The following is a 20,729-nucleotide window of genomic DNA, read 5'->3' as shown; positions in this document are numbered from 1 at the left end:
CTGCTCTCTTGTTGACCGGTCACCTTCCATACCTGGTGCCCTGCTGATATCCTGGATCAACCTCACATTATCCTGGGAGTTCTTTTCTGTGTTATGTCCCCTATTTTCGTATGCCATGCCATCCTCACTTATGGTTTATTTCCTTGGAACACATCTTACAGAACTTTCCTGAGAAAGGTGCAGAGAGAGTAATTTTTGGAGAAACAGCATTTCTAAAAAATTTTTTTCTACCTTTGCACTTTACTGATGGTTGTTGGGTGAGGTATAGTATTCTTGGTTGGGGATTATTTCTCTTAGGAATTTGGAAGACAGTGTTCCATTGTCATCTGGATTCCAGTGTTGCTCTTGAGAAGGCCAAACTCATTTGATTCCTTATCCATTCATTATAGTACTTGCATTTTACTTTCTGGAATGTTTTTGTTTGTTTTATCTTCTGCTTGTCTTCTCTGTTCTGTTTTTCTGATGTGCCTTGGTGTATGCCTGTTTTCATAATTTGTGTGGGGTTCTCTACGAGCCTTTTTGACATGGAAACTCTTCTTATTCTGGGGAGCTTAACTTGAAATTTTTTTTTGTTGTTGTTTTTCTGTTTTCCCAGTTCTCTTTTTCTAGAGCTTCTATGATTCAGCGTGTGACTTACTTGATTTGTCTTCTATTTTATTGCCCACTTTTATCTTTTTTTTTTTTTTTCTTTACTTTCTCGGGAGATTTCTTCACTTCCTCACCACTCTCCTAATGATTTTTCACCTGAAGTGTTTTTAACTTCTAAGAGCATTTTGTTTGGCTCTCCTCTCTCCCTCTCCTTTCATCTTCCTTTGCTACCTGGATGTACTCTCATCTGAACTCTCCTGGGTATCACTGATGGATTTTTTACAACCATCTTCTTCTTATACCGCCTGTTTTTCTCAGTGTGTGTTTTCTATTTGTTCTGGCCTCTTCTCCATCCTTGGGGTTTTCCTCAGGGTCTGTTCCTCGCTTCCTGGCTCAGTGAGGGGGTGCTAACTCTAACACAGACCACAGCGTGCAGGCAAGGGCTCGGAAACGAGCTGCACAGGAGGTGCCCCTGGCTGTCTAGATTCCTCTGGCCTTTGCTCTTCAGGTGGTCAGATGCCCAGGGAGAGATCTTCCAGCCTCTTGTCTAGGTGGCCTGAGCCCAGCTTCCAGCATTCTGGGAACACGTGGAAGCAGAGAGCTGGATTTCTCAGCTTTCAGCGTGTAAATGTTCACTCATCTCCCCCCGTCCCCCCCCCCCCCCATTTTCAAATACCTCTGCATTTGCTCAGCGTCTTACCCTCTCTGGAGGATAAGCCTCCAAGATGCTGCTGGGGCCATCACAGTGCTGTGTGGGGTCAGGAGGGAAACTGGGCTTTGCTGCTTAAAGATCCTGCTGTTCTTCCTCCCATGTTCATTCCTGTCTTCTGAGGTACTTGGTTTCCCCAATTCCAGAGCAGCTTAGGGCTCTACTGAGGAGGTCACGTTGCTGCCTGGTTTCCCACGCAGTCAGCTCGGGGTTCACTTTCTTGGGTCTGCTCCATGTGTTATCATTAGCCCGGCTTCCCAGCCTCCCGCAGTTGTGTTACCCTTGTTTCTCTCTGTTTTCTTTGTTTTTGTGGGGATACACCTTGAAAAATATGTAACTACTGCGGTTTCAGTGGGATTTCAGGAGGGAGGCAGAAGACATGTGGGTCTCTTTGATAAGATGTTTTTACCTTCCATTTTTGTCGTGTAGCCAATTTTGTGCTTCCCGTTTAAGGAATAAACTCTGCCACTCCTCCCTGCCTGTTCATACCTGTCCTTCAGCTCAGAATGATCTCTCTGTTCTTCCTTCCTCCAGCCTGCTCATTATAAACCTTTCCTGAATCTCTCAAGCAAAAGTAATCTTTCCTTCCTCTGAACTCGAAGCATTTTTATGTCTGTTTTTCTTATGACGCATGGTCTACCTCCTTTTGACTTTTTGTTGATGTCTTATCTGATAAATTTTAATTTCTCACAGAGGACAGTGGTTGTTGCTTTGCTCTTATCCCGTGTTTTGCAAATAGTAATTTTCAAATTAACATGAATTTTCAGTTATCTTTTTACAGTCTTATATTTACATATATATTCTCATTTGACAGGATATAGACCACTGCTATATGCATGGTCAGTGCAAGAGTAGAGTACCACTGTTTATAATTGCAGATGCTTTTTTTTTGAAACTTGCATGGGTGTGAAGTAGGCAGAGGGTGTGTATTCCACAGGTCATAGCTCACAGAAGCTCATGGCTTTGTTGTGTAATGTGATGATGCTCTCTATAGAGCTGGAGGGATTTCTTTATGGAGCCAGTCTTTCATTAGGTTTTTTCCCGTACTGTTTGCTCTTATTGTGTCCTGGAAGAGAGTGGGCAACACCATTCATTGCAACTTGAGTTTTATCAAATTACACATCTGTGCTTTCCTTCTCAGCTGGTCTTAGAAATGTTCCCTCCGCCTCTTTCCCTCCAGCCTTAGGCCAGGTCCCAGCCCCTGTTCTTAGTCTGGGTGAGAAGCAATGATTCTTCATGTGGTTTGGTCCCTAGATCTCTTCACGGCGGGTGGCCCCATCCTTGGGGACCCTTATCTGGCCAGGACATTTGCTTCTTGGTAGCTCTGTCTTCATCTACTTGATGGATGAACTTCATTCCTTGTTTCTTGCTCATGTGTAAGGGATTTTTGGTTGTCATAACAAAAAATTATTGTTTAGTGTTTAGATCTTTGGTTATTTTAAATGTACTAATCCTAAGTGAGACAGATTCTTGTTTTTTTAAATTGCGTGTTATGTCATGTTTGTTTTTTAACCTAATGACAGGTATACTTATGGTAGAATTAGTGTTTATTGGTATTTTTAAAAGTGTCTTATCACAACTTTTTGTTCAATTACATTTCTAAGTTTCTATAGCTGGGACAATAATGATTTTTGCTATTAATATTTCAAACTTGTTAGTGTAAACTACCAAAGTGGAATCAACAAATATGCTCTAACTTTTTAAGGAAAGTTTTCCTCATGGGTTCTTCACTATTCCATTGAAAATACAGCAAATCCTCTGTTTATTGAGAGAGAATTGTGTTGATGAAAGCTGCCACTTAAAATCTCCTGAGAGAGACGACTGTTCCAAGGAGTTGTATTTCTCAGTGGCAAAAATATCCTTCCTGGATTTTATACTGTTGTGGGAAGAGGTCATTTTTATGTGCCCTGTTTAGATCTGATATTTTTTTTGTGTGTGTAGTGTGCTCTGTTGGGATTAGTGCTGATTTCCTTCTCAGTTTTTTCTCTCCAGATAGTTTCTATTCAGCACGTATTATGGAGTGGCATTTAATAAGTGCTGTCCTGATAAATGTTCTGACATGGTGTTGTCATGGCTACTTGGTATAGCTGACCATAGATTCATGACCCTTCTGGAGGGAGGAGACAAGAACCAAATCTCAGACAAGCCTTGATCAGATGTTTGGAAGATTATAAGCTAGCTTTATAGAGTATTTGAAAGGGGGGGGGGTGATTAATGGTATAACATTCTGCTGATAGACCAAGGACGATGAGTCTTGAGAATGGACCATTGCATTAAGCAACATGGAGACTCTTGGTAACCTTGATGGACATTTTTGGGAGTGTGGTGGGGAGGAGACTTCATTGGAACAGGATTATGAGAGAAGAAGAATCTGAAACAACAAATCTGTAAAAAATTTCGCTGTAAAGAGAATTAGAGAGTTGGTAGAGTGACTAAACGGTAAAGTAGGGTCAACAGAAGGTTCTGTACAATTATTTTAGCATATGTAAAATACAACATCAGCAGCTTTTAAAGGTTCAGCATTTACATCTGAGTACTATTTTCCATACTATTATGGTTTTTAAAAACATTAACAGTGAGGCTGGAGATAGACTTCTAAACTGTCTCGGGGGCTCTCTGGTTAGGAAAAGGTCTTGGAGAAGATGATGACCGAGGTGTGTCATGATGGGTGAGAAGGGTTAGCCTGGACGATAAGGTGGGACTCTGGGTAGTGGAGGCACTGGGCCTCCAAGGTGGGGAGTGGGGGCACTTATGCAGGACTTAATAGCGGCTGTGAAAGGGGAACTAACTGGTGGGGAAAGGCTGGAACATGGCAACCTCAACAAGAGGTTGAGAAAATTGTTAGGAGGGAATTTATTTCAAAGGAGTAGCTCCAAATGTTATAGAAAGGCTGTAGGTTACGATCTCATATGGAGAGTGTGGGGAGGATTGGGAAGCAAGAAGAGGTTTTTATAAGCCGCATTTTAGAGGTCACTCTGCTTCATTGTGTATTAAAAGTGTTTTAGAAATGAAAGTTGATATTTTAGTTGAGTAGGTCATCCAATAGCTTTCTTCTGGGGGAAAGCAGAGGGCAGGATGGCACTGTTCTAACTGGCTAGGGAATGATGGTTAGGGTGCAGCTTTCTTTATTCACCCCCAGAATATTAATTATACCTGATTTCCCTTGGAGGATTAATACCATTTGGTAAGGAAGAGTAGGAGTATGGTTTGTTTGGGGACTTTGTTCTTTGGTGGCTCAAAAATGTAGAAATGCCAAATTCTGGAGCACTGTTGGACCCATAGCAACATTGGACAGCATTGTAATCTGGGAATCATGCAGAGTAAGGCTCAAGAATGAAGATGGATACCACAGTGTGTGTGTGTGTGTATGTGTGTGTGTGTGTGTGTGTGTGTGAGAGAAAGACAGAGAGAGAGAGAGAGAGAGAGAGATGTGCGTTATGTGTTTTTACAAACTTAGTCTCTGTGTTCTGGATGAACAGTCAGTTTGAGTACTGACTCTCCTTTGAAAGAAGTCCAGATAAATGAGGGTGCAGAATAACTATACGCTATTTGCACTAATGGTTTTTGTGGTAATGTTTAATAATTTTGAGAATTAGGGTCTGAGCTGCTTTCTGTGCTGGTGAAAAAGTGACAAGATTGGTAATGCAGCATTTTTAATAAGTGTTCTGTTTTAGTGATTCTCAGGTGTTAGAGATTCTCTTAGAGGGCATCTTATAGATATGGATTCCTTGGCCTCAAGGTGTGAGTCAGTAGATGTAGGGTGGGGCTCAGGAATCTTTAGTCTAAAATCACTCATCTTTCCTCTTCTCCACCAGTCTTTACTTTAAAAAAGAGTCATACCTGTCTATGGCCATACTACCCTGAACATGCCATATCTCATCTGATCTCGGAAGCTAAGCAGGGTGGGGTCTGGTTAGTCCATGGATGGGAAAGAGCCCTACCGAACATTGCTGTTCAGATGGGAAAAGTGGAGTGTTAACGTGAATTGAACTTTTTTTTTTTTTTTTTAAAGATTTTATTTATTTATTTGACAGAGAGAGACACACAGAGAGAGGGAACACAGCAGGGGGAGCGGGAGAGGGAGAAGCAGGCTTCCCGCTGAGCAGGGAGCCCGATGCGGGGCTCGATCCCAGGACCCTGGGATCATGACCTGAGCCGAAGGCAGACGCCCAACGACTGAGCCACCCAGGCGCCTCTGAACTTTTTATTAGTAATTCTGTGTTGTGGGTAATACAGTAGCTAATGGTAAAAGATACAGTTTAGTATATTTTCATTTGAGTGTGCAAATGAGAATGATTATAGAAATTTAAAACAACTATGTTCTCTTCAAATAATTTTAAAGCATGGTTTTATATTATAGCATGTGTGGATATGTATATATGAATACATGTGTGTTTGTATATGTGTGTGTATACATATGTAAGTGTGCACATACCCCATTATGAAGAAGGGTACAAAATTTAAAATGGAGTCCTTTGTCTTCCTTCTCCCCCAAGCCCTCTCCCCAGATATAACCACGGCACATTTTAGTGTGCATTTTGGGGGACATTTTTATATGTACATATACAATTGTATGTAACTTTGTCTTTACAGAAAGAGACCACACACATTATTCTGAGCTTGCTTTTGCTCACTAATGGCCTTGTCAACCTTCTCTTGTGTCAGTATATTTAGACCTGTTTGTTGGGCTTATGTTGAGCCACTGGGGTGTACAAACTCCTTTTTTTCCCAGATAGGCTGTGTCGTGAGTTTTTCAGACATGCAGTACATGTTGCTTGCTTATTAGAGTACCTGTATGGATTGGATTGAGAGGACTAATACGTGTTTCATATTGGGCAATGGGAAAGCAAGCATACTTTAACAAACCAGTATTTCTTAGGCAGTGACTTGTGCTGGCTTCTGTAGTTCTGTCATAACAGGGTATCAGCAGCTAAGCCAAAGGAAGGAGTATGAATCCCTCATAAAAGAAAAGGAAAATTGACTCAACAGCAGAGATAGGGAACTACCTGAATTTTCAGTCAATTGCAATATTGTCGATGTTGTCGATTCCTTTGTATGGGCAGGAGATTACCACAATTTAAGCTGTTGCATTTCCTTTTGGTGATGCTGACTTGCTGTATTCGATGTTGCTGTTCTTCTCTACAGGATCCAAACTACTGGATACAGGTGCACCGACTTGAACATGGAGATGGAGGAATACTGGACCTTGACGATACCCTCTGTGATGTAGCAGATGATAAAGACAGGGTGAGTTCAAATCCAGGGAAGCCGTTCAGGATGCATTTAGTGAAGACTGGGGCCGGGGGCGGGGGGGGGGCGGTGTGTGTGGTTAGGTGGGAGTACTTCCCTTTCTGATTAGACACTTACTTTAAAGAACATTTGGGCCACTCCCTTTGGTATGTTTGTTTTTATAACAAGTATTGTGAGTCTTCACTATCCTGAACTCTAGGGTATAATGCTTTTCTTGACACCTGGGTTTTAAGTTTACTATGTTTTAGAATTTTAAAATTCCAACTTTTTGAATGGAAATCTCTTTAACCCCTGCCATTTTTTCCTTTGTCTTAACCAAACCAACCGTCTTTCTTGACAACTGAGGTTTCTGTGTGTGATAATGCAAGGTCTCTGAGTTCTCTCTCTTTCTCTCTCACGGCCTTCCCCCCCCCCCCTTACTGACCCTTTGCTTCATCCTCCCTCCATTCCTGTACTTAGCTGGGAGCTGGCTGAATGCAGCTGTCTTGTCTTCTCTGCTCCTACTTTCCCCGACAGCATAGTGCCTCGTTCAGAATGGGCAGATATATTCTATGTTTTCTTGAAATCTTAAGGAAAATGAAAAATCTCAGGTACGAAATAGTGTGTAAATTCAGGGATATTTGATTCGCTAGCACCTGCCATTGTTGGGTTTGTCCCATGTAGCTTCTGTGGGCTCCTGCATTATATCAAAAATGCAGAACTTTTCTGCCCATTTATGATTTGCTGCTATTTCTCTAGGTGTCACTTCTCCTTTTTGGGCTTTTCGGCGAGCCAGTTGTAAGGTGACTCTCAAATCCTTTTCCTGCCATCCACTTATCTAGAGACTTAAATTATAGTCAATTTATCGTGTGGTTCAACTTCAAAGCTTAAAGCAGCTATCGAGGTTTATGAAGAATTCAAACAGGTGCTCTTGCCAGCTATAATATTACAGAGATGAACTCATGTTATATTAATCTTTCAGGATTTTCCTGTTCTCCCTTCCTCTTCCTTGTTTTCTTTCTTTTTTTTTGTTGCTTTTTCTAATATAAAAATAATATGGTTCCTTGTGAAGAGAAAGAAACACATAAAGAAGGAAATAATCACCTGTGATGACATTGCAGCCCAAAGCTCATGACTGGTGTTATTTGAGTGGGCTTTGCATCCTGACTCTTCTTTTTGCTCAGATATTGACACAGACTTTCTTTTAAATAGAAATGATTGAATAGTCGCCTGCTTTTTCTCTTTGAGTTGATTAGAAATATATTTCCATGCCCATTAATGGTGGCCATGCCACCGTAGCTGCATAGGGTGTTCCATTTTATGGATTGATGTACTCGTTATTGTACTTGTTTTGGATACTTAGATTACTGTGGAGAAAGCTGAGGTGGTCGGTCACCTGTGTACTTTTGTCTTTGGCATTCTTGCATTCTGAGCAGCAGTGATGAACATGCCTGGATTTCTCCACCTGTGTTTCCTTTTTGATTGTGTACAGACAGGTTTTGCCTCAGGTTGGTATCATCCTATTGACATGTTGTGCCTTTCAGTAGAGTGGATCAGAATGTTTTAAGATTGCCTCTGCGGTCTGCCTAGCTCTGGCGTGTTTCTTAGAATAACCTGCTGTGGACTTCGGGTTGCTGTATGAGTAGGATGGGGGGCTGTTCACTGTCTCAGTGCTTGAGAACATTGAGCTCAGAGGACTGCTGTGCACTTAGCACCTGCAGACATGCTTTATGGGTTCATGGAGTACAGATGACAGTTTCTCACCCTCCCTCTTAGCGCCTCAACTAGCACATAGCCTCTCAACAGTGTTCACATTTTGAATAGGTAGAATACTGAGATGTGGGTGTTCAGCAGTAGGATTTAAAAAAAATCTTTGGATGATTATTTTAGGCTCAGTATATGACATTTTTGGTGGATGTTCCATTTGTACTTGAAAATAATGTGTATTCTGCAGTTGTTGGATTGTGTGTTCTGTACAGATCAGTTAGGTTAAGGTGGTTGATACTGTTGTTTAGGTCTTTGGGGTAATTTGTTACTCAGCAACTGAAAATAATACTCTTCTTTCAACACAATTAACTATTGGGTTACACACAAAAATGGAGGAAGAGACAAATTATGATCTTCTAAAATAGTTGCTGTTAAAATCAGAGGATACTTAATAAACTTTTTTATTTTATTTTTTATTTTTTAAAGATTTATTTGAGAGAGAGAAAAAAGAGAACAAGGTGGGGAGGGTCAGAGAGAGGGAGAGAATCTCAAGCAGACTCCCTGCTGAACGTGGAGCCCCACCTGGGGCTTGATCTCATGAGCCAGAGATCACGACCTGAGCTGAAATTAAGAGTCAGACGCTTAACCAACTGTGCCACGGAGGCGACCCTGAAGAAGAATGTTTTAAATATTAATAAAGGAAATAAGTTTTTAGGGAGTTTTATATCATGCAGATTAAATTCAGTTTCCAAATAGAAAAATGCTAGAGAATACCATGTACCACAGACTGAAAGAACTTTTAAATAATTGTTTTATTTGTTCAGAGATATTTATTTATTTATTATTTATTTTTTGTGTCTATTTATGTTCAGAAATATTTATATATGTGATTAATGTAAATTTTTGAATGAGCTTCTTAAAGGACCCATTTTAAGTTGTAACTATAAAAAATATAATTAAGAATTCAGAATCTCAACACTCACATTCATGGTATTGTCAGATGCATTATTCAGAATGAACGGTTGTATGTAGTCAGTTGTATGGCTCCTTTCCATGGCTTTGAAATTTGACTCTGATTTAATCAGCCTGGAGTATTTTCAGCTGTTTTTGGCAGCTACTCTTGAGTAAGGATTTTGACACCTGTTTTGCTTTTAAGTTAAAAAGGGCATTACAATTCTCTTAAACAATAAAATTGCTCTAAAAAGTGTCCTGTTTAGGGGCGCCTGGGTGGCTCAGTCGTTAAGCATCTGCCTTCGGCTCAGGTCATGATTCCAGGGTCCTGGGATCGAGCCCCGCATTGGGCTCCCTGCTCAGCGGGAATCCTGCTTCTCTCTCTCCCACTCCCCCTGCTTGTGTTCCTGCTCTCGCTGTGTCTCGTCTCTGTCAAATAAATAAATAAAATCTTTAAAAAAAAAAAAAGTGTCCTGTTTAATGAAAATCCCCTGGTCATGTTTAAAATGCAGATACCTAGCCTAGGGAAATAGGGTCTCCATTAGCCAGGCCTGGGCATCTGCATTTTATAAACCGTCCAGCGGGTGTTTAGGCCCACTAGACTTTGAAACCATGCTTTAATGGCCCTGCCATCAGTCTCTGTAATGGGGAAATTTCTTTCAAAGGTGTAAATTACATACCCGGTCGCTGTGAATTTGTGAAATTATGAAACATTATTTTTTATGGAGGGATAGGAGGATTAAGAGGCAGTAATTTAAATGATAGCAAAAGAAGTTGAAGTACCTAATTAGTGCCTAATTTTGCTCATTATCCTTTAATTATTAGAGTTTAATGCACAGCACTGAGGAAGTTTTCTTTTAGTGCCTATACAATTCCAATGGCCAGGATTTACCCAGGTTTATTCAAAATGGTATTTGCATGGGTTGTCTTGGGTTCTTGGAGTAGGTTTGATTTTCTGAGTTAGAATATTCTAGATTTACTTTGGGCATATAAATGTGCCTTGTTTTGTTTGTCCCTTCTTTACATTGCTGCTTTCCAGTAAAAGGGAACAGAGGATCCGAGTGTGTACGCTGTCATGGTGTTTTATTTACTCTTAGTGTCTTATTCTCAGTTTTCTCAGTTGACATTTTGCCAAATGATGAAAAACTGAAATGGTTTCCGTGTTATCTGTAGCACCTATTAGAACAGCTGTAATGTGTTTGTCTATATGTGCTTTCCCGAGTGCCAAGCTGTTTCTTGTCTGAATTTCTTTCTAGTTTGGTCTTTGTTATTTATTATTTTAGTGAACCTTCCCTCAGTTTTCCTCAAATAGGTCTAGGTCACTCCTGCTATTCCTCTGTGTACTACAGTAAAATTTGAAATTTCCAAATAGATTACAGAATAAAAATGTTTTGTTATATAAAAATTCACTTCCCTCTGCATGCAGTCACCTGAGACTGATTGTAAGAACATTAACAGAGATTTCAGGTGGACTGACCAAGAACTTAAAGTTGGGGGGAAGTGTGCGTTTGTGTGTGTGATCAGCAAGAAGAAAGCCTTTTCCATACGTCACTGTCTTCCTTTTCATACCTTTGGTGCTGAAGGTGACTTAAGTTGCAGTAGCAAGCATTTCCTTTGTCATCCTTGGATGTAATTTTGTTTTGACCAGGAATGATGTCATGTATGTGCTATTTTTGTGATGACCTTGGGAAATATTTTTTTTTTTAAAGATTTTATTTATTTGAGAGAGCGAGAGAGAGAGTGAGAGTGTGCGTGCATGTACAAGAGAGCACGAGCAGGGGGGAGGGGTAGAAGGAGAGGGAGAAGCAGACTCTGTGCCGAGCAGGGAGCCCGATGCGGGGCTCCATCCCAGGACCCTGGGATCATGACCTGAGCCGAAGGCAGACGCTTAACCGACTGAGCCACCCAGGTGCCCAGGAAATGTCTTCTACTATCTGCTCCTTGTTCTTTGTGGAAGAAGGGTTGAATGGAATAGTAACTTAAACTCTTTCTGAAAGTTTGTACGAGCTTGAAGAGTGGGCACTGGAGGCCAGGTGCTGCGGAAGATTGTTATAGAGACTGCTAGCTGCTGCTTGTTGGGAAGAACCCAGGATTTCCTGAGGGACAGTTTGGCCAGTGTCCTCAATTAGAAGCATGTTGAGAAAAGGAAACTTCAAAAATTTATTGGAATCATGGGCAAGCGATAATTTCTGCATGTTGGATGAAGCTAGTACTGAGGCATATATCACACATTTTCATCATTCTCCTGACTCATAAACTGATGTAGTTTTTGTGCCTCTTGTGTTCACAATATTAATGCCCCATCAGATGTCTGATACTAGTATTGCTGAAACATGTTGTAATAAATCTTGCTTTTGAAATACATGCCTGGCACAACTTTCGGGTAAGGGACATGGTTTAATTTTAAAAGTTCATTGTTTTCTACTGTTTTAGGTGTTATTTTTTGTTACTTATGTGTAAATCATTATTTTAGTTGTTTTGGTATCAAGTCATTGAAAAATAATCAGTGTCCAGGGAGGTGATGGTAGGAGCGCATCCTGCTTCTTTGTGGAAAACGTATGTGTACATCTACGTTAAAGGGGTGTTACACATTCTGTGCCCTAGCTATTGATAAGGTGGAGAGAAGCACTCTTTTGTTTTTATTTATGCTGAAGACAGTCACTGTATAGTTAGATGAGAATGAAGAACATATTTTTGGATCTGAAATAAGCATTATTAAAATGAATTTATTTGGTGATATTGAAATGAGTTTCTTTTCTTTCTTTCTTTTTTTAAAGATTTATTTATTTATTTATTTGACAGAGAGAGAGGGAGGGAACACAAGCAGGGGGAGTGGGAGAAGGAGAAGCAGGCTTCCCGCTGAGCAGGGAGCCCGATGCGGGGCTCGATTCCAAGACCCTGGGATCATGACCTGAGCCGAAGGCAGATGCTTAACCACTGAGCCACCCAGGCGCCCCTTGAAATGAGTTTCTAAAACATTAATAAGCCTGAAGAATAAGCTCTGAAGAAATGGCTTGATGCTTAAATTACAGTGAGAGCTCACAGCTCATATTTGAAACAAATCTAACTTTAATTTCTTTAAAGACTCGATTCTTCTCCTTACTTAACGCATGCCAAGCATGTGCCTGATAAGAGAAGGTTTTGAGATTTAAATTCCTTTGTTGTCAAGACTAAAACACTAAATTGCAGCATAAGGTCAGTTATTTTTTTAGAATATCTGTATCCTGGAGGTAGGAGTGGGCTCAGGAGTTCCTAGGATAACTTACTTTTCACCCATTTTTTCTGCCCTCCCCCCAGCTAATTTCTTGTTGAAGATTTGGCCCATGAATACATTCCTTTAGTTATCACTAAACATGTGAGAGAATTTTTGTGAACTAGGATTTCCGAATAATAATAATAATAATAATAATAATAATATAATTTCCTTTGAAAGATAATAAGACTTTTAGTCTTATTTTTAATTTAACTAATTTACTGAACACCTATTATGTGCCAGGCATTATGCTCAGTGCTATAATACAGTATCAAACAAAAGTAGACACAGTTTGTCCTTTCTAGGGCCTCATGGTGTATTGTGAGAGTCAGAATTAAACAATCACAGAAATTAAATGTAGAATTACCAACAAATAATGGTCTGAAGAAAAGGAGTCATGCCACAAAAGGTGGAACAAAGTATCTTGACCGAGTCAGGGTGAAGCAAGACTTGCCTAAAAGATACGATCAGGCTGAATCTGAAGGACAGGTAAGTGAAAGTGGAGAGTGTAAGGTGATGAGATTTACGTGTGAGAAATGTCTCCCTGGCCGCAGTGTGAGGATGAATGGACAGGAGGCAGAGTGGATGCAGGGATCCCAGTTCTAGCAGGTTTTGCCAAAGGAAGGGTTAGATTGATGGAGGCTGGGCCAGGTGCAGTTGGTGGGGAGTCGGGAGATTGGAGAGTGATATAAATTCTGCTGGTGGGGCTATTTACCAAGGCCAGGAGTGCTGCATGGTGGCCGGATTTGGGACAGGATGGGAGATCAGGGATTCACAGTTGATTTAGCGACTTTGGGTGCCTTGGAGGTGCCTTGATGTTTGGAATTGAAGTGCAGATAAACTCATGAATCAGATATAAATTTGTTAATAATCAGGTTAAACCAACATATGAAATACGGTCTAATTTTATTTTATTTTATTTTTTTTTTAAAGATTTTATTTATTTATTTGAGAGAGAGAATGAGACAGAGAGAACATGAGAGGGGGGAGGATCAGAGGGAGAAGCAGACTCCCCACCGAGCAGGGAGTCCGATGCGGGACTCGATCCCGAGACTCCAGGATCATGACCTGAGCCGAAGGCAGTCACTTAACCAACTGAGCCACCCAGGCGCCCCAACGGTCTAATTTTAGTAGAAATAATTTTGTGTACCAGAAAAAGTTTGAAGGGACACTCCGGAAAATGTCCATGGTTAGCAATGAGAGTGGAGTATGTGATTAACTGGGGATTTTCTTATTTTGTTTTTAAGTTTCTCCGTAATTTCTAGGTCTTCCTAATTCCAGAATGAAGAAAGCATTAGACAGTTCTAAATATAACTGAGAATAGAATCATCTTTTTAAACTTTAATGTGAATTGGCAGAGGGAAGGACTGATTTTTTAAAGAGTTTGATGACTTGGAATTGAAATGATTTGTGTTAAATAGACTTCATTAACTAGACGATTTGATTAATTTCCTCCTAAATGGATTTATTTTAGTTAGGCTCTAAAGAAAATATTTAAATTAAGTGCTGAGTAGAGCACCAAATGGCTAATTAATTCAGAGAGATGATTTCCTAACATTTAGATATTTTATGGGTACTGGTTTGCCCACAGCTCATCGATTTGTGGGTGGATGGGTTGGGGAGTGCAGGGCCAGGTGTAGCAGAGGTGGTGGTGGTGGTGAGGAGTGCTTGTGGAAGGGAACAGAGAAGGGGGCTTGGTCTCCTACATGGCCCGCTGATTGGAAAGGCTTCTCATTAGCATTTGGAGTTTTGCAGTTGGGAACAGCCTGTACAATATTGGCTGCTACAAAAACTTTGCTTGTCTAGGGCCACCCAGAGTTAGGGAAGGTGGGCGACAGAGTCTCTCACTCTTTCAGTTATCATATTAATTGTAGGCCAGGGCTTGGTTCTTGGTTGGTTTGTTGCACCTTTTACGTTACTTATCAAAGATGGGCATGTTGTTTGGGGGGATAAGAAGCCACACGGCCTGTATTTGAATCCTAGCTCCATGATTACTTTATGAGCTTCAGCAAATTACTTAATCTCTCTAACCTCAGTTTTTCCATCTCTAAATGGAGGGTAATGATTGTACTACTGGGTAAGGTTGTGTTAAATTTAAGTCTAAACCTGGGGATTTGTGTAAGGTTTCAGCACTCTTTAGCAAAAATAACACCCCAGTAAATGGTAATTGCTGTCATATCACTACCACCATCATCATTGAATTACGTTAACACTCATTCTTTTAATGCTAGTTTCTAATGATTTAAAAACAAGCCATGTTATCTTGGGTATTTTTTAATGACAAAAATTCTATAATACTTTAATTTGTGGTTTTTTTGTTTTTTGTTTTTTTATATTTCTATCAATTTGAAAAGAGCTTCGTAATAGTTACTCAGTGATAGTTGTTGAAAGAAATACATTATTTTCTGAATCCTTGACATTTGAGGATTTCCAGTGTATTGTACTATCAGTATGCATATTCTTCTGAACAGAAAAAAAGGGAAGATCCAGTTTCAATTTTTAGTGTTTGAGAGCCAAGGACTGTGTCATTAAAAAAACAAAGCACAAATAGACTTGACATCAAAAGCAAAGGCAAAAAAACAAGTGGGAATACATCAAGTAAAAAAGCTTCTGCTCATCAAAGGAAACCATCGAAAACATGAAAAGGCAACCTATGGAATGAGAGAAAATATTTGCAAAACATTTATCTGATAAGGGGTTAATATCCAAAATATATAAAGAACTCAAACCATTCAATAGCAGAAAACCAAAAAAATCCAATTAAAAAAAATGGGCAGAGGAACTGAATAAATATTTCCCCAAAGAATTCATATAAATTGCCAACAGATATATGAAGAAGAGGTGCTCAACATCACTAACCATCAAGGAAATGCCAGTTAAAAGCACAATAAGATGTCACCTCATACCTGTTAGAAGGTTATCATCAAAACAAAAGATAACAAGCATTGGTGAGGATGTGAAGCAAAGAGAACCCTTGTGCACTGTTGGTGGGAATGTGAACTGGGTGCAGCCATTGTGGAAAACAGTATGGGGGTCCCTCAAAAAATTAGAACTAGAACTACCATATTACCCAGTAACCCCACTTCTGGGTGTATATCTAAAGAAAATAAAATCATTATCTTAAAGAGATAGCTGCATTCCCATGCAGTATTGTTCACAATAGCCAAGGTATGGAAACAATCTAAGAGTCCATCAATAGATGAATGGATAAGGAAGATCTCACGTGTGTGTGTGTGTGTGTGTGTGTGTGTGTGTGTGAGAGAGAGAGAGAGAGAGAGAGAGAGATGGAATATTATTCAGCCATTAAAAGGGCATCTTGCCATTTATGATAACGTGGATGAATCTCTTTTGAGGGCATTATGTTAAGTGAAATAAGTCAGACAGAGAAAGACAAATAACTGTGTGATCTCACTTACATATAGAATCTAAAAAAGCTGAACTCCTAGAAACAGAGCCTAGAATTTTGGTTACCAGGGCCTGGGAACTGGGAGCAAAGGGGTGATGTTGGTCAAAGGGTACATGAATAAATTCTGGGGACCTAGTATACAGCATAGTGATTATAATTAATAATGCTGTATTAAACGCTAAAAGTTGCTAAGAGTAGACCTTAAATATTCTTACCACAAAGAAGAAATGATAATTATGTGATGCAAATATTAACTAATGCTAAGGTATTAATCATTTTGTAATGTGTAGGTGTATCAAGTCAACACATTATACACCTTAAACTTACACAGTGTTACATGTCAATTATATCTCAGTACAGCTGTGGGGCAGCAGGTAGGGAGGCAGGCCTTGTTTTCAATCTTAAAATACTACCTGGTCAACAATGACAATTCTCCAGAAAAATAGCACATCTCAAAACAAGCACTCCAGAATAAATGCTACCAAAAGCTGCTTTATAATAATATGCATCTTTAAAAATATTTAGCTTAAGTTTTCCTTTAATATCTTGAATGGAATATGTAAAATTCAGCTTTTCATGTATGTGACAAACCATTATCCCATAAAGGGGAAGAAAGGAGGAAGATTGATAGCTGTTGGTTTCTTCTTCTTCATTAAAATTTTCGAAGTAATTTCAGAGAAGTAATTCTATATAATAAAGAAGAATGTCCCTTATTCATTCACATAAGTATTCATAAGGATAGAAATCATGTAGAAAGTACCAGATTTTTTTTTTCTCCTGGATTTTATATTGGAAGCAGAAGAAAATTGGCAGGGCTTGTACTCTTGGATCCTCGTATAATTCCAGAATAAGTCAACTAATAAAACTAAAAATTTTTTTGGAACATCAAACTAAAAAGCTTCTGCATATATGTGGTAAGAATCTAACATCCGAATAAATGAAGAACTCCTACAACTCAATAGCAAAAGAACCAAAAAACCCCATAAAACAAAAACAATGAAAAAACAAACAAAAAAACAAAACCAGTCAGATTAAAAAATGGACAGAAGATCTAAATAGACATTTTCCAGAAAAAGACAACAGGTACATGAAAAGATGCTCAGTCTTATTAATCATCAGGGAAACGCAAGTCAAAACCACAATAAGATGTCACTTCACACTTGTTAGAATGGCAGTTACAAAAAAAAGATAAGAACTAACAGGGTTGGTGAGGCTGTGGAGAAAAGGGAACCTAACCCTAACCCTGTGCACTCTTTGTGGGGATGTAAATTGGTGCACTATGGATAACGTATGGGAAAACACATGCACTATGGAAAACGCATCAAAAAATTAAAAATGGAACTACTGTGTGATCCAGCCATTTTACTTCTGGGTATTTATCCGAAGAAAACAAAAACACTAATTCAAAAATGGATAATGTGACATGTTCATTGCAGCATTATTTACAGTAGCCACTGCATGGGTGTCCATTGATGGATGAATGGATAAAGATATTGTGGCATATATATACAGTGGAATGTTATCCAGCCCTAAAAATAATGAAATCTTGCCATTGGTGCCAACATGGATGGACCTCAAAGGCATTATGCTAAGTTAGAAAAGGACAAATACCGTATGATCTCTCTTTATATGTGGAATCTAAAAAAGAAAACAACAACCTCTTACCCCCAACTTACAGATACAGAGAATAGATTGGTGGTTACAAGGAGGGCTGTGAAAAATGGGTAATTTTTTTTTTTAGTTAAAATAAATAGAATAAAAAAAACTAAAAAATCGAGTTCAGTCTTATTGTACACACTGTGGCAGGATATGGTTACACCTTTGTATCAATGCTGCAAGATAGATATGGTAATGTCCCCATTTTAAAAAAGTGGGCAAGCCAAATATGTTTCCTTAGCTTATGTATTTCTTTCACTTCTTTGGGCTACTGCCTGGCCCCAAATAACAAACATTTTAATTCTTGTTTGAGGTTGGAGAAAGAAGTTAGTTTGTCTAGTAAAATGTGGATTTTAACTATATTCAATTATGTTAAATTACTGTGTCTTCTTATATGACTATTAAAAGTCAAGAGCTTAGTGTCATGTATAATTGTACCACAGTTCATGTTTATTGATGCTCCTTGTTCATGTATCAAACCAACACTATAGCATTTGTTTGAGCAAAGGTTAAGATCTTACAGATTCACTTATTCATTCATTTTATCTTTCCAACATTTATTCAATAAATATCTTTTAGTCCCTAAGATATTTGAGAAACAGCTGGAGGTGCTGAGGCTATATGGGGGAGTGGGGTCTCTGATCTTGCAGAGCTCTCCTTGCAATGAGGAAAGTAGACCAGGGGGAGTGAATCTGGAGTGTGATAGAGAGGAGGTGAGGTGGGGTGATACTTTAACCTGTTTTGGGAAAGACATCTCTCAGGGGGAGACAGGTGGGCTAGATTTCCATCGATGAGAACATCTGGGGGCAGAGGACTCTAGGCAAAGGGAGCGGCATGTACAACAAGCTGAATTGGAAAAAGGTTGAGGTATTCATGGATCCAGAGGGAATGAGTGGGGCTTGGCTGCAGTAAGCAACTGAGAGGGTGAAAATAGGTGGGGTTAGAGAGAAAGGGAGGATATTAAAGACTCTGTTAAGCAGTTTGAGACTTGATACTAAATGCAACAAAAAGCCTTTGAACTGTCAAACTGTGGAGTGATATATTTAGATATATTTTTTATTTTTTAAATTGTTTTTAAAAGATTTATTATTTTAGAAAGAGAGCAGGGGAAGGGGCAGAGGGTATATATTTTTAGGAGATTGTTTTGGGAAGAATGTGTTGTAGGTGGGCTTTATTTTTTTTTAAAGATTTTATTTATTTATTTGACAGAGAGAGACAGCGAGAGAGGGAACACAAGCAGGGGGAGTGTGAGAGGGAGAAGCAGGCTTCTCGCTGAGCAGGGAGCCCAATGGTGGGGCTCGATCCCAGGATCCTGGGATCATGATCTGAGCTGAAGGTAGACGCTTAACGACTGAGCCACCCAGGCACCCCAGTAGGTGGGCTTTAAAGGGGAGAAAGACCATTGAGAAGGGTGCCATCCAGTGAAGAGATGGTGGTGGCTGAGCATCAGGTAGAGTTGGGGAAATATCAGTGGAATTGAGATATGTTTGGAGTTAGGTTTCTAGGATCTCAGGCTGTGAGGAATGAGGGCACAGAAGGTATTAAGGGTGACTTTTAGAGTTTTAACTGGAGCAAGTGGGGTAGGGGTTATGGAGGTTCCATTTACTGTGGGAGATGTGTGTAGAAGACTTAGAAATGGAATAAGGATACAGGGTTGGGGGGCAGTCAAATCTCCTTCCTATTGGGACATTTAACTGATTTTGCAATGCCTTTGAGACTTCCAAGCAGAGATGTCAAGTAGGTGGTTGGACATAGGAGTATGGAGCTCAAGGTAAAGATCAGAGTTGGAAATAAGAATTTGGAAATCACCACTGTATAGAACAAATGGTATTTAAATAGCATTTCCATGTGGCAAAAATTTGCAATAATAACCTTGTAATCTTGATTGGCTTCTTCTCTGGTACACACCCTTGACTTAATACTTGCCTTGCTTGTGATGGAAAATACTAGTAAATTTTAATTAGGAAATTAATATAAAATGTGGAAAAGGAACTCAAGTTCTCCCGAATCAACACAGTTGAATGAAAATAAGGTAAAATTTAGATTTCGAGAAAAACAGTTGAATTTAAAAGGCTGTAAAGAGTGCGGGGAGATTGCTCCTTAGACACGAGACAGTGGTAATATTATTTCTAAGATATGTACAGAAAATCACACTCTGAAAGCCACTACAAATTTGTGAGTTTTATAACCAGCCATTTAATGTTGGAAGGCATTCACATGACTGCCACCCCAGAAAGAGCTTATTTAATATAATAAAAGCACATAGTATAAAATTAGAAAGTCACCTGGAATGAGGAAATTATAGACTCTGTATCCTGTGTTTTAGAATTCTGATATTCCTTGCACTGGGATATCTAGTATATTGCTTGACCTGTTTACTTATGAAAACTTGATGAGCAACGCTTCTTTTTAAGGGGATAGTCAAATGATGACTGTTTGTTCTCAGGCATTTTATTATTAGCAGCAACGTGTAGAGATTTCTGTTGTAGGAACTCGAGACTGAAAGAAAGCTACACTTAACATTTTCTATAACAGCATCATTTTCTTTGATTTAGCCCAGACATATTTACTGAGCATCTCTTCCATTCCATGCAGAACTTGAGAGATTGAAATGAATAGGGAATGGTTACCTTTAAGGAATCCGTTGTGAAATAGGAAGATGAAAATTCTAACAAAATATTTTTCAGGTAAAACAGTTTTCTATAATTTGGTTGTGTCTTTTTTTCCTAGTAGAAATTAAAATAATTGCGAGTACTTTTACAGTAGGAAATATTTCATATGTAGGTGGGAATATTCAGGTAGGATAAGTTGGGAGGCTTGTTCTGGTCAGCCTACAGACCAGAAATGTTTCCTTAAATCCCTGGTGCCAGTTCTGATTTTCCCTCTCTGCCAGTATTATGTTCAGATAGTCTACCTTCTACCTGTTAACACAATAGATCTGTGTTCCTCATACTACCTTGATGGAGGATTGGATGTGTTTTCTTTTTGTGTACTGTGGCAGACCAATACTTTTATAAAAACGGTGTAAATTAATTATAAGGAAAAATTGTCTTGTGTTTTGCTTGCTTTTATTTCATATATAATTAGAGTTAACAGACATAAAAGAATTCTGTCAACTTGCTTTTAAGAGTTTCCAAAAGCTTACTCTATTTCTGTACTTCACTGGAGGCTGGGATAACACTTTCAACAGCACTGCAATATGTAACTCTTTGTTAGTATTGTTGCCTTTA

The 20,729-nt window shown here is 39.2% G+C and overlaps 1 protein-coding gene across 14 annotated transcripts in view; it reads left to right on the top strand.

The window, feature by feature from the left end:
- The window catches only part of PARD3 (par-3 family cell polarity regulator), a 643,037-nt gene that overhangs the window by 103,689 nt on the left and 518,619 nt on the right, over nt 1-20,729 (top strand). For all 14 annotated transcript variants that reach the window (XM_078075363.1, XM_078075365.1, XM_078075366.1 and 11 more), the window contains exon 2: nt 6,443-6,544. In XM_078075363.1, coding sequence (XP_077931489.1) covers nt 6,443-6,544 — 102 coding nt within the window. The remainder of the gene's footprint in view (nt 1-6,442; nt 6,545-20,729) is intronic.

This window comes from Halichoerus grypus, chromosome 6 (genome assembly GCF_964656455.1).
Source record: "Halichoerus grypus chromosome 6, mHalGry1.hap1.1, whole genome shotgun sequence".
NCBI lineage: Eukaryota > Metazoa > Chordata > Mammalia > Carnivora > Phocidae > Halichoerus > Halichoerus grypus.
This window is presented reverse-complemented; position numbering and strand designations above follow the sequence as displayed.